This window comes from Notamacropus eugenii, chromosome 5, assembly GCF_028372415.1.
Source record: "Notamacropus eugenii isolate mMacEug1 chromosome 5, mMacEug1.pri_v2, whole genome shotgun sequence".
NCBI lineage: Eukaryota > Metazoa > Chordata > Mammalia > Diprotodontia > Macropodidae > Notamacropus > Notamacropus eugenii.
In genome coordinates, this window is record NC_092876.1 from 281,168,372 (window position 1) to 281,182,892 (window position 14,521).

Sequence of the window (14,521 nt, forward strand, 5' to 3'; positions counted from 1 at the left end):
CTTATTTCACTGGTCTTCTATCTTGATTCTGTTAGACACAGAATAGTCATACTTGGCCCTGGTTTAGGTTTTGTTGATGGTGATATTCACATCTTAACATAAAGAATATAGGCAAGATGAAAGATTTTCATTTCATTGGTTGGCTGGGGGGAGGAGGAGCGGTGGTTATTAAACCATCTGCTCCCTGCTGCATGGGGAAGTTCCACGGAATGACTATGCTTTCTAGCATATGACCATGGACAAAACTGACTATAAAAGCTAATGAGGGGCAACTGTTTTTGAATGGCAGATGAGGGTGCTAATCTTGGAATCAGAAAGGCCTAGCTCAAATCGCACCTCAAGTTCTTAGCTGCGGTTGTTGAGTCATTTTTCAGTTGTGTTTGACTCTCTCTAACCCCATTGGGAGCTAACTTGGCAAAGATGGTGGAGTGGTTTGCCATTTTCTTCTCCAGCTCATTTTACAGATGAGGAAACTGAGGCAGAGTTAAATGACTTGCCCAGAATCACATAGCTAGTAAGTGTCTGAGGCCTGATTTCACCATAAAGATGTCTTGCTGACTTCAGGCCTGGCACGCTATCCAACACCTAGGTGCCCCCAGGCTGTAACTGGTTTTGTGAATCTGGGTAAGTCACTGAACTCGTTTCCTCCTCTGTAAAAGGAAAAAGCAATAGTACCTACCTCATAGCGTAGTTGTGAGAATTAAACAGGATAATATCCAGACATTGCCAACTTTAAATCTTAATAAAAATGAGTTACTATTCTTGATCATGACAAACATATTCTAGGGAAAACGAATTGTGGGCTTAATTTTAAAGCCATGTTTCAAATAGCCCACAAATTCTTTGTCCTTTGAATGTCTGAAATCCATTGTCTGTGTGGCTTCTTCGACACATACGCTGGCATTGTTAGCTGTCTTTTTATGTGCCTGTTGTTTTATCTCCCTAACCAAAGGCTAGGCTTCTGAAGAAAGGGACTTTATGGAGACTTCACTGTATCTTCTTTAAAGCCTAGAGAGGAGTATTGCACAAAGTAGGCACTCATCACATTTCTGACAACTGCTTGCTTGATGTATTTGTAAGTGAGAGTTGAAATACACTTAAAATCTTTATTTCATCCATTTACAAAATGTACAGTATTTACAAAATTTAGATATTCATCACATTCATTTTTAAAATGAGAATGTTGTGAAGAGTCTAAAAATAAGTATATGGCATATAGAGATTAAATACACATGACTGCTCTTTGTACTTCATGCAGCTGCTGATGGTGGCATTTTCTAGGAGAATTAATGTGGTGGAAAGGCCGGACTAGCAATGTGCCTTTCATGTGAATGACCCGTCCCTCGGTTGGTTACTCCAGGTTGCAGGGAAGGCCAGGAATGTATAGCTTACCGCATTCTTTAGTACAGGGAAAAAAAAAAATGGATGCATGCAATACCAGGTTTTCAGATCTGTCGACAAACTCTGGTTTGAAGATTTTGTTCAAGTCCATAGATTTGACCACCCAGGTTAATGGATTCTGCACAATATAGGCCTTTGTGTGATCACTTTGTTCAGAGGAGACCAACATTTGTGTTTTGTCTCTTACTTAAAGTGCCATGCATTACTTTAAAAACAATCAATGGAGAGAGACCCAAGCATGCAAATCTATTTGTAGACATGAAGGACATCAACACTTCCATTATATTTTATAGCATCTTTAGTAGCAACATCAAAATGTCACCTCTTTCAGCAAGAGGAATGAGGCAGATGTACAGAAAGAAGCAAACGGTCAAGCCACAGTTCTGGACTGATGGCTGCCTGCCTGAGCAGGGTTAGATGACTTCCACAAAGCAAGCTGGCCAAAGTCCACGATGTCAGGCCGCTGGGCAGAGTTCCCGAGGGCTGGACAGTTCATCACTGTTTTCTTCCACATCCTGATACATCAACAGGACCTGTGATTTCATTAGCATCCCCTCCACCAATGCAGATCACACCATCCCCAAGACTTAACAGATAGTGTTATCCCGAATATACACACCTAAAACTTCAAAGAGTATAGGTTGCCCCATAGCCTGCTGGGCAAATGCTTAATTACACTCTGAGGTAGTTTGATGTTGTAAATAAACTTCTGTGACCTTTAGAGATGAGTTCCAGGAGCTGTCCCCATACCTCTGATAGGGGCCCCATGCGAAGCTGGATTAAATCAAGCTACATTTAATGTGAACAGGAGAGACCTTGCTGTAGGTCCCTATAGCAAATCCACTAACACTGAACATTAAGTGCTCTATTTCTCCAGTATCCATCATGATCTCTAGGGTACGTTTCACTGTAAACATTCTATGACTCTTGGCCATGATTCAATTGAATGACTTGCTCACTTGCTTCAAGTGTTTGTTGAGATACCCAGGTAGGATCTCTCTTAAAGAGAATGTTGAGAAGCAGTGTCCTGAAGCCTTACATTTCGAATAGTCAGCCCCATGTTAGATCATATCATAGGATCACAGAGCTAGAGCTAGGAGGAATTTCTGAGGCCATCCAGTCCAAAGTCTTTATTTTACAGATGAGGAGACTGAGGTCTAGGAAAGTTATGTGACTTGCCCAAGGTCACACAGGTAATAATCACTAGAGGCAGGTTTTGAACCCAGATCCTCTGACTCCAAAGTCCATGTTTCTCCACTGTACCACATTGCCTCCTTATCCTTGATGAAGATTTCATATGATATTGGTTAGGACTTTATAGCCAAGAAATTCCCACTATGCATACTTGGATGCAGCACTTTTAAGTTACTTTCAGAGACACCTCCCGGAATGTGGCACCTGGACGTGTGTGCCATTTTCCTCTTCATTGGCAAGGGTTCCGTTCTGTTTCATTGTGTACTCTCAGTGGGAATTTACACAGAAACTCAGGACAATAATGATTATCATGTGCAAATGCTCCTAGAGCAATCCTGCTGAGGAAATCATACTGCAATATCTTTTGAGATAAAACATGTTTTAGTTCATGCAACACAAGGCAACTTTTTTTTTCCAGCATTGGTGCAAAGGATAATTGATGATTTTCAACAAAAATATATTACAAGTTTTACTGCTTTTTAAAAATAACTTCTCTGAACATGGTCTGAACAATGGATTTTTTATAATACATTATCATTTTTAGTTACGTCATAGAAAAATAAATATTGTATAAATGATTTACAAGAAAAAGAAAAATAGCAACATAGAATGTCAAAAAATATAGCTAATGATGGTGAAAACTTCACCCTCTACCTCAGGAGCAAACATCCCCTCAAAATGAGAGTTTGCAATTGCTAAGGCCCCTTTACTTACTCTCACATAGCACCTTTTTTTTCCAACTCGTACTCAATATTTCTTCCCCACCTCCCAGTCCCCAGATATCAACCAATGATTCTGTCCCAGTGCTACAATTATTTTACTTAAAAATTCTCTGTAAGGATAATGGGAATTCAGTGGTAGAACCACAGGTGGAAGGGTAACTCCACTGATATTGAATTGACTCTAGTCTCCCCTGTGGGAGGAGGAGAGGGATGACTGAGACTCTTCCTGGACTTGGAGGGAATTATCCCCCAAGTTCTTCCTTCCATCACCTCTACTAGGATCAGGAACAGGGAAAAATCCCAGTGGCTTTTCATTCCTGTTATGGGAAACCCTACATGGGGACTTCAATAGGAAGTGTAGCTTATAAACTCATTACAAGCAGGGATTGTTTTATTTGTATGCCCAGTGCCTATCTAGTGCCTGGCATACAGTAGGCATTTAATAAACACTTGATCGATCCCTGATGTGATAAAAATGGACAGAAGCTAGAATTCCCATTAACTCTAGAAAGAGCCCTATACATAGGGTCAAGCACAGTCATAATAAAAATATTTGACCCAGACATAGTGGGGTGGAGCTTTTCTCCCAAATTCTCTTCATATACACACCAATATCTTTTTTAATTCTTGTTTCCTCTCACAAGGCTGGGCAGGAGAATTAAAAATGAACAGAGATGGATGTGATCCTTAGATAAATCACCTCTGTGGAGTGTGTTTTTATATAATTCTCCATAGTATAAGGTAACAACTCTTCCAGACACCCAATTAAAAGGCTTCTAGAAAACCAAATCCTTTCCATTAAAAACCAAAAAGAAAATTCTAAACATGAATTTGTGGTTGCAATTAAACAAATATAGAACCACATCGGAGAGAAAAAAAGCTTTTGTGACATAGAACTCAGATTTGCATGCTGGGAGCAATCTGGTTTGGAAGAGGGCTTGGTGTATTCAAAATGATTACAATGGAGTAATTTTTGTTTCCTAACTCAAAGCAGTAATACTTGGCTGGCATGTCCTCAGACACCTAAAGGTCTTAGTAATGGGAACATCCTTAAATATTATAATTTTAAGTATGTGCTATAGTTAGGGCAATGGCATATGTAGAGAAATATCTTCCTTCTAGATTTTTCTGGTTCACTAAACAAATGGCACCTCAGAGTCATTAGGAGGTTAATCCCAATAACATGCACAAACATGACATTATTACTGACACATGATGGGAGTGGCCAGTTGTCTGATTGATGGGGGATGTTGTGGCAAATACTGCATCTGTTTCATTCCGGGGCAGCGGCAAGTTACATATATTTCCTTCACAGCAAGAAGTACAGACCTAAAAGAAAAAAAGAAAAGTAATGCTGAGAAGACATCTGAAATGAGAGGCAGAGAGTTCTAGAAAGAACAGTCCAACTCACAGAAAAGATTTAAGTCCAAAATGAGCTAGGGAAAAGTTCTGGAAAAGAAACAGTTAGCCCTCCTTCAGTTGCATTTGATAGCATCATCAAAGAGAAAGAACTTTAGCTGTGGACTTTATGGAATCCAGGTTCTAGAACTGATTATAACATAACTTTTATGTTGTAATAAGCTCATTGCCTCATCAGTACAGTGGAGATATGCATGCTTTGATTTTACTTCCCTCAGTTGGGTGTTACACAAACTAGTCACCCTTACATTGTCTTGAAAGTTATAGGGTAAAATGCTATTGCCCAAGGAATAAATTTGCCCAGATTTTTCAAGATTTCACATTAAATTTATATTAGAATTAACCACCTAATTACCTCCATCTTATCCTTTGGGTTCAAGTTAGAAGGACTATTGCTTAATTCCTGCTTTGTATTATTTTCTCTTTGTTCAGGCATGAGTAATCACCCTCTGCAGTTACCTATTGATGGAGGATGTGTTAGGGATTGTGCCTGAGATTTCGAATGTCAGACTCAGTTAATGTGTTGGTTAATTTTTATTAATCTTCTTCCTTCCTTCCTTCTTTCCTTCCCCTTTTTCTCCTTCCTTCCTTCGGTCAACCTTACAGAATGGAAGTCTTGAGTTTCAATCTAGCATTTGATATGTACAGATTCTGTGACCCTAAGCAAGTCACTGAACCTCTCAGTGCTCTAGGAAACTCTTACCTGAACTGGTAGAGGGAGTTTCCTCCTTTGTGACTTTCCTATAGCAATGAAAGCACAAGTCTAATTCCCTATTCCTATTACAAAGGTAGAGAGAGATATTTGGAAATGATGATAAAAACCAAAACAAAATATATCAATAATATTTTTGAATGGCCCTGTGAGATGTAAGACTATATTATTAGTTCCACTTTACAAATAAAAAAAGTTGAAGCTCATAAAACTTAAGTGACTTATCTACAGTTACAATATAAGAGTCAGGATTGGGATAACTGGTAGAGGAAGAAGTGTGTGATGGCTTTTTTGTTTCAAGATATGAGGTTTACCTCCATATGGATAACAAATCCAGACACCCTACTATCAAGGCTGCCCCTTCCCTTTCTTTAAACATCCATTAAACTGCCCTTCTGTGACTTTTCCATCTTCCTCTTGCCTTCAAGGCCATATTGGATGTTCATTTTAACTTAAATTCATTAGCGTAAAATGATAGAGGTAAGAGATTTGGGTAAGTAAAAATAGTGTGGTATGTCCTGGACCCATTACCTTCCTTAGGGATAGCTCCAACTACAAACTCATCTACTCAGGGTGAATCCATGAGGCAGCACTAACCAAACTCAAGAGCTTTGAGGGTACTTTCTTAAATAAACATTCCAAAGAGAGAAATGGGCCTGTCTTTTACCAAAGCAACCAAGGTCAAATAGACTCTGTACTGAGTGGGAAGCCATCATAAGTTACACTGGCTAGGAGTTTTTGCAAAGTTTTCTCTTTTTCTTTTTTGTTCTCTCCTAGAAACTTAATTATATTCCTCTTCACAAAGAAGAGCTGCCAATCTAATCATATTTATTCACTAGGTCTGTATTTTCAAGAATCTGAAGACACTGTTTGACAGCCCCTTGGATTTCCTGGCTTTCTTCAAGTCCCAACTAAAATCTCACCTTCTGCTGGAAGTCTTCCTAATTCTAGTGCCTGCCCTCTGCTAATCATTTCCTAATTATCCTACATATATTTGTACATATTTGTTTGTTTGCTGTCTTCTCCATTTGATTGTAAGCACCTTGAGGGTAGGGACAGTCTTCTGCCTCTTTTTGTATTCCCAGTGCCTAGCACAGCTCCTGGAACATATTATGTGATTAAATGATGTTTACTGACTGCCAGACTGATGATAATGCTCTTCCTGGGCTCCCTTTTCACTCAATCTTGGAGAATATGAGGGTAAAGCTGGAGAAGGAAACGGCAAACCACTCCAGTATCTTTGCCAAGAAAAACCCAAATGGGGTCAGGAGGAGTCAGACAAGATTGGGGAAAAAAAGAAAAAGACTGACCATGTGAGGGTAAGCAGGAGAGTACACTTCTTTGAAGAGGGAGAATAAGGATAGCTTAAGGAAGCAGCAACTCAGTGGGCTCTGGGGAGTGAACTGTGGCCAAAGGAGACATATGACTTAGTAGAATTCCATCTCATTTGCACCAATCCCATTCATTTGGTCCCTGACCTTGTGTCCTTCTTGTTCTAAGTCTATGCAGCCAGTAGACAAGCATTCTTCCAGAGGCACGCAACGTTTGGTGACTGATATGCTGTTTCCAGTGGTTTCCATGATGTGTTGAGTGTAGCAGTATCTGGTCTCTGTCAAACAAAGAAAACACTTTTTATTTGAGAGGAGAAAAGCCAGCTCAACATACCTCAGAATCAAAAGTCTTATGCACACAAGACAATGGGGAGACACACTTTCACCTCACTGAAAGGGACATTAATTACAATATGCATATACCAATACAAACATTATTTTATGTTCTAATTTTCCATATCTCAACATTTTTATCAATCCTACTCACTTTCTATTTTTGTCAGCTTCCTGCTGGGTACATGATGGCATTCTAAACAACATGGGTCTGGGTCTCTTTCATAACCATAATTTAAGAAAGGTGTTATTCTCCCTTTGTCAGGAGAGCACATCCTTCCTCTATTTTTTTTTTTAATTTGAGTGGAGGGATAACGTAGGAATGTCTTGTGATAAAGATTTTCAAAGGTGTTGAAAATTCAATTCAAACAAGCATTTATTAAGAGCTTACTATATTCAAGGTATGAATCAACTTGGTATAACTGATAAAGAAACTTACAGATTCATAGAAATCTGGGTTCAAATCCCACTTTTAACACGTACTGGCTGTGCAACTATGTTACATAACCTTTTATTCGATCTAAACACCAATCTATGATATAGGCTCTTAATTTTGTGTCATGGACATCATTAGTAGTCTAGTGTAGTTCACGGATCACTTCTCAAAGCAATATTTTTTAATGCATAAAATAAAATACATAAGACTACAAATGAAACCAATTATATTGAATTATAGTTGTCAATATACTAAAAAAATTCACCCCAAAATCTATCCACAGACTCCTTGAGGAGGTATCAGTAAATCTGTACTGGCAAAATCTGTATTGGCAAAAAGGAGTTTCCTTCTTTGAGGAGTTTGTTATACCAATGAAATCAGAGGACCGGTCCCCCAAAAATGTTCAAGACATTCTTTGAGAGCTGGGGAGTTTCTGTCATGTAATTTCATCAGGATAGAAATAAGCAGTCTGCAGACTCCTACCACTGAAGAGTCTTTAACTATCCTCTTAAAAGAATTGCCTGGAACACTGAGAGGTTAATAGCAAAGCTTTAGAGCCAAGATGGGAGACCAGGCCTTCCTAAGTAGATAGTTATCCACCATACCAGGCTGGGGACACAAAAGCAGAAATGAAATATAGCCCCTAGCCTCAAGAAGCTAATATTCCACTGGGAGATTAAAAAGAAAAAGTCAACAGATATGCAAACACAAGATAATTTAAGAAGGAAGTATTAATAACTAGTATTTTGACAAATATTTGAGAAATACAGGGCTAATGGAACAGGAATAATTTAGCCTGGGAAACTAGGTAACTATGGTCTTCTAGTACATGGAGTTCACACAAGTTGGAGAGAGAATAAATTAACACTGCATTGGAAGGAATTTTCCTTAAGTACAAGAAAAACTTTCTTAACAATAAAGTTGCCTAGATGCTTATATAAAGAGGAAAGCTGAAAAAATAATCAGTTTAGGTGTTTATTAAAACATAAGGTTCCATGATGCACAGCTCCCATTTAGATCTTTGCAGGTTAAACAATACTTTGTACTATTTCCTCTGGTCCTCCTATAACCTTGTAATGGTAAGGGAATCTGAAGATCTTCCCTGCCCCATAATAGGCCCATGTGACCTGGTTTGAGCTTTGGTCCAGCCCACAGCCTGAGTCACACGGAACCTATGGTGGGAGAAGCTTGCTCAGTGGGTGGAGCAGGAAAGATGCATGTATCTCCAAGGCAATATTCACAGCACTGGTAGTGTCTACGAATATGCCACTGTAGTTCTCAATCACAAAATATAAAAGACTCTCCATATACAAGGCAGAAGAAAAACATTTATTTAAGCACCAGAAAGCCAAATCCCAGAACCAGAAAGCAAAATCTGTCATGGTGACCAAGAAGTAAATAAACATGATGACAGCAGAGGGCAAAGCCATTCCCAAACCTCCCCACCCTCAGCCATGGCCTTCTCCCTATCAACTGTCACAGTGTCAGTTGGCCTGCATTCTTTCCCCTCTGACCTGACCCCACTCATTCACTTCCTCCCAGTTCTGCTCCACCCTCCCTGTTCTGCCTCTTCAGCAAGCTTATCCCACCACAAGTGGGATTTATTCGCCAGGCTTCCAGGCAAATAAAGCAAATCACATGGGCCTATTAATGAATGAGAAAGATCTTTCCATTTAAATTACTATTATATTCAGCCCCAAGATCTTTCATGTTCATTACATAGGTCGGTGGGGCAACTAGTATTACAAGTACTCCATCATTCTCCCTCAACAAATTTGGCCCAAAATCTTGGGGTAAGGGGCGAAGGTCTGTTTCTTCCACAACTACTTCCTGCTGAAACTGGATATAGAGCTATCCCTGCCCCAAGAGGTCCCATTTGAGAGATCAGTTCTTTAACTGGCATCTGGAGTTTGGTCAACTTCAGTTCCAGAGATGACACACCACTGTCATGGATAGGAGGTGATATTTGGCTTAAGCGATCAGGCATGTGCAGGTGAAGGGTACTAAGCCTATAGGAAACCTAGCCAACAAGTTTAACAGATGAAAAGACAAAAAAACAAACAAATAAAACAAGGAAACAATGACCAGATGCAGGGTAGATACAGGGTCAGCTATGGTTCTGGAGTCTGTAAACCCACTATCACAGCCTCATTCATAGTAGAATATGTGAGTTAAGGGTACAATTTGGCAATTATCCTCTCCTGTAGAAACAACAGTTACGGTATTATCTTTCCCCTGTGCTATAATTTCCACAGCCTTTCAATCATCATCTGCCTTCCGTTTTACCCATACTTTAGCTCCTGATTTTATTCTACAAGTAGAACTCAATCCTTCAGTGCCTCTGTTAGTTATTTCAGAAGGAGGGTCAGTTTTCACAAGTGGTCTTGTTTTACAAGGAATAATAATCACTTGAACTATTTGATCATTTTTACAAAATTGTATGGGTCCATCACCTAAATTTTGGAATCTTACAATAATTTCTCCTTGATAATTAGAATCTATCACTCCAGCCAATACACGTATTCCTCAAGCTCCTAATCCTGATTTAGGAAATATGATTTTTTGGGATTCTCATACATATTCCAGTAAGATTGTTCTTATTTCTTTCCTATCCAACCAAAACTCCTCTAAAGAATGTAAATTCTATCTTGCCAAGCCAGGTGTCCCTGAATACAGTGCTGGAACTTCTGACTTCACAGTCTCAACTCAACATTTGGGATCTTATGTGTTTGTTGTTTTCTAATTTGCAGATTTGGGGTCATCATATTGGCTAGAGGTGTACTTCCTTAATCGGAGCTGGGGTTTGGCCAACTTCTTATTCTCCCTGAAGGTGTGACAAACTTGGATACAAGGATTCAGCAGGATCTGTAGGGGCAGTTCTTCTCTATTTCATCTAGTATCAAGTCCCTTTTCTCAGTATATTCTGTATAGTTCCTTAGTTGGAATACCATCTATGATTCTAAAATCTACCACTGATCTCAATAGAGCAGTAAACAATTCTCTCCTTGTCAACTTTTTTCTGATTTTGAATCCATTGGCTATTTACTCTTCTCTCTCTCTAGCAATTTTGTCTTTTCCCCAGTCTCCTAAGTCACCTAACTGTGAAATCTTGTCCATCACCTCTGAAAGAGGGTGCCCTATTTTTCCAATTATTAGAGTCAAAATCAAATGCTTGTAAGTAGGAGAAGCCATATTCACTATAATATTCCTATGGTATACTCCAAAGAGAGTATCATAGTATGCATCTGCATTTCCAATCATTATGGCAGTCTTCATTACCTCCTACTTTAACTTTCTTAAACAGTCCCTTAGTAAATACCAGGGTCTGTCTCCACTAGGGCACATAGAGTCAATAGGATACTGCCTACTGTACCCTTCTGCAGCCAAAACTAACAGATTAGTTGTATTGTTACCTCCTTGCATATTGTAATCTCTAAAAGTTTACTGTACAAAAGGTTCAGACTAATACCTATAAATTTCAGACAGTTGACAAGATCAATAGTTATTCCTCCTGCTCCCTCATCACTGAATCTCATCATCCAAGATATTAACGATTCTCCTATCCTTTGGATAAATCGACTCAAAATTTCTGTGACCCCCTGCTGAGTAAAATCCTCAGTTATTTCCCTAAACACTGAGATACCTCCTTGGTTCTCTCACTATTGGGCATGCTCCTGACTGAGAAACTTCTTGCTCTAAAATTATTTCACTTCCTTTGTCACTGTGGCAACTAGACTGACTGGGTCTTGTAAATTTGTATACAGAGGTCAGAAGTGCATTTCTTTTGTTAGCCTTCAGCTTCTTTTGAGCTAACTGAACAGCCTTTCCTTCCCCCTGAGACCCTCCAGACTGCTCATGTGACGGAGAGCCAGAAGGATGAGAATTCTCATGCAAACTAGCTAACTCTTTTTTTCCATCTGACCTTTTTCCTTAAGCAGCTCATCTCTGTTTCTACACATAATATGGTAAGCTGTTAGTAAAATCCAGCCTCTCCTACTTACCCCTGCCATCTCCTTCCCTGGTCTTATTGATAGTCCTTGCAAACACCTTTCCAAATCTCCAGATTCCCCCTCCTGTAACCTCACTTACCAGTTTTCACAGGGTATAGTGCTTTTAGCCCATTCCCTTGCTAGTGAGAAATATGGTAAATTCTTCCATCCTGGGTTAATAATGTCTTCCTCTAAATCATTTCTGCCTCCAAAAAGAGATTAAAGATTAAATTTGCGATCCTATTCATGAAGCCAAATGTATCTCCAAGGAAATATTCACAGCACTGGTGGTGACTATGAATATGGCACTGTAGTTCTCAATCGCAAAATATGACTCCATATAGAAGGCAGAAGAAAAATCTTTATTTAAGCACCAGAAAGCCATATCCCAGAACCAGAAAGCAAAGTCTGTCATGGTGAACAAGAAGTTAATAAATATGATCCCAGCTGAGGGCAAAGCCATTCTCAAACTTCCCCTCCTTCAGCCAGGGCCTTCTCAGTATCAACTGCAACAATGTGTCAGTTGCCTGCATTCTTTCCCCTCTGCTGTGGACCGCAGCCCACTCACTTCCTCCTGGTTCTGCTCCACCCTTCCTGTTCTGCCTCTTCAGTAAGCTCCTCCCAACACATGTGACCCAGGCTTCCAGGCGATTCAAGCAGATCATATAGACCTATCAATTAATGAGAAAGATCTTTCCATTTAAATTACTATTACAGTGCAGCAGGAAGAGTGAAGTGGAACTGGGAGAGGGCCGGCAGAGCTGAGCAGAGCAGCTAACATGAGTGAGAGAGGGAGGGGTTTTGCCTAAGCGAGCTTGTTTGTGGGAAGGCCTGATGGTGGGAAGGCCTGGGGATGCCCATGCTCCCTTCACTGATAATGTGTATAGACTTCTTTGTTGCTATGATGGATCTGGCTTTCTGGCATCTGAATAAATATTTTGGTTTTGTCTTTGAGGAAGAGAGTTTATATTTTGTGAATTTACTCTGGAAATACACATGTATATCTATAGTGGCTGCTGTGGGTATTGCACTGGCATTACAAACCCTAAGAAAGATGTATAATTTTCTCCATTTTCCAGATGAACAAAATGAAACTCTGAGACACTAATTAAACTGCCCAAGTCCACAGACTTTAATACATGCTAGAGACAGAACTAGACCTCAAGTCTTCTGGATCCAGCATACCTTCCTTTTAAACCACAGAGCTTCTCTGCATGAAGGCAACATGATAAATTAGATAATCTTTTAATGTCCCTCTTGGGTCTGTAAGTCTGCGAAAACTCCAGGTATTGTGAAACATCATGGAGATGTTTAAATGTAATTTAAAAACTAAAGAAAGATGATTGTTTCCTAGTATAAGTCTAGAAAGCTTCCAGGCAGCATCCAACATTCTAGGCCTCAGTCCTCAGGTCTAAAAAATAGTAAATAATTCTTAAGAGGTGTCATTGTGCCATTTCTCCACTCTACCTTGGATACCACCTATGCACACTTTATGCATTTTAGGCATTCAATGGCTAATACAGAATTATGACCTACTATGATGTTATTTATTGGGCAATAAAAAATCCCACCAGACTCTGTCATCATTTTGGCATCTTGTAACTCAAGAAGTAATAATATCTAGGGCAAGAGAGCTTGAGCATTTCTGATACTGGTTATGCGACAACACTGACCACTTTTATGCATTTTTTTGGAACCATAAAAATACAGGGATCTTAATAAGCTTTCCAGACATTATCAATGAAGATAATGCTTATAGAAACTTGCCAAAATATATCACAATGCACATTTATAGTTACTCTGTATGTAGGGTGACCCCATTTTTAGTAACAGTTTAATGAGAACCTGTTCTAAGTAACCTTATTTCCCTAGGTTTACTGCATCATAGACCAAGAGCTATAGAAGGGGTCATCTAATAATAATAATAACAATAAACAATAGCTACATTAGCATAATAATATAAGGACAAACAATATATTGTAAACACAGTGCTTTTAACATATTATAATAAAATATATAAATTTATATAAAATTAAATAATTTATAATGATAATTAGTAGTAGTAGTAATAGTTAACATTTATATTGTACTGTAAGATTTATAAAACACTTTACATTTACAGAAGAGACCTGAAACCTAAAGAGCAGAAGTGACTTGCTTCAGTGGCAGAGGCAGAATTCAAATTGAGGTCCTCTGACTTAGAATCCAGACCATTTCCTACTGCACAAATGAAGTTCTTTTGAAGGAATATGAGTGAGCAGAGTTGCTACCAAAAGAAACTGGAAATTTAGTGACTGAATATTCTTGGCCCAAAGCTTTCACAATATTTTATAAATACTGCCATGACCTGATCCTTTTCTGAAGAGGAGGGAGGCATCCGTTCCTTCTGAGTCAGGGGGAGGGCATTCTTTTTCTTAGGCTATTTTAGTGCACCAGAAATGATTTTATTGAATAGGCCCCACTGACCTGCAAGCATTAATATGTCTGATAGAGGGGTCTGTGAACTATTCACTAGGATGAGTTCAAGTCAAGATACTCCTCACAGAAGCTCTTGGCAATGACATAAACCTCCCATTCCTTTACTTTCAAATGCTCAATCAAGCCAATAAAAAAGGAATGCTCTTTTCTCCTACACTCATCTCATGGGGCGAAGGAAGGGGCCAGATAACTAAAACCAGCTGCCTAAGGTTTTACTGCTGCAAAGATAAATATCAACTACTGTGATAAGATCTCATCCAACATGCAGGTAAAACACTTTATAACTTCAAATTTATAAATCAGATATGTTCTCCAAACAATGAATTATCCCAGTTTTAAAGTAGCTTTCTGGTGACAATGATTCGTTCAATCTAGACATAACTTTCCCCTTACACCTTTCCCCTCAACAACAAGCTATTTAATTACCTTCTTGGTAAAATTATTCCATTGAATAAGATTCAAGGAGGAATAAAAATGTCTGTTGAGTTTACCCTTTGTAAGAGCAA

At 39.0% G+C, this 14,521-nt stretch overlaps 1 protein-coding gene across 13 annotated transcripts in view; it reads right to left on the reverse strand.

Annotated features, from left to right (window-relative positions):
- Window positions 1-1,086: 1,086 nt before the first annotated feature.
- Window positions 1,087-14,521, reverse strand: part of LYPD6 (LY6/PLAUR domain containing 6) — a 156,207-nt gene continuing 142,772 nt past the window's right edge. For 7 of the 13 annotated variants that reach the window (XM_072613115.1, XM_072613116.1, XM_072613114.1 and 4 more), the window contains 3 exons: window positions 6,927-7,057; window positions 4,528-4,646; window positions 1,087-1,916 (listed from right to left, as the gene is read on the reverse strand). In XM_072613115.1, coding sequence (XP_072469216.1) covers window positions 1,772-1,916; window positions 4,528-4,646; window positions 6,927-7,057 — 395 coding nt within the window. In that variant the 3' untranslated portion in view covers window positions 1,087-1,771. Of the gene's footprint in view, window positions 1,917-2,957; window positions 4,647-6,926; window positions 7,058-14,521 lie in introns of those variants that run through there. The other 6 variants (XM_072613124.1, XM_072613125.1, XM_072613121.1 and 3 more) reach the window with 1 other exon arrangement.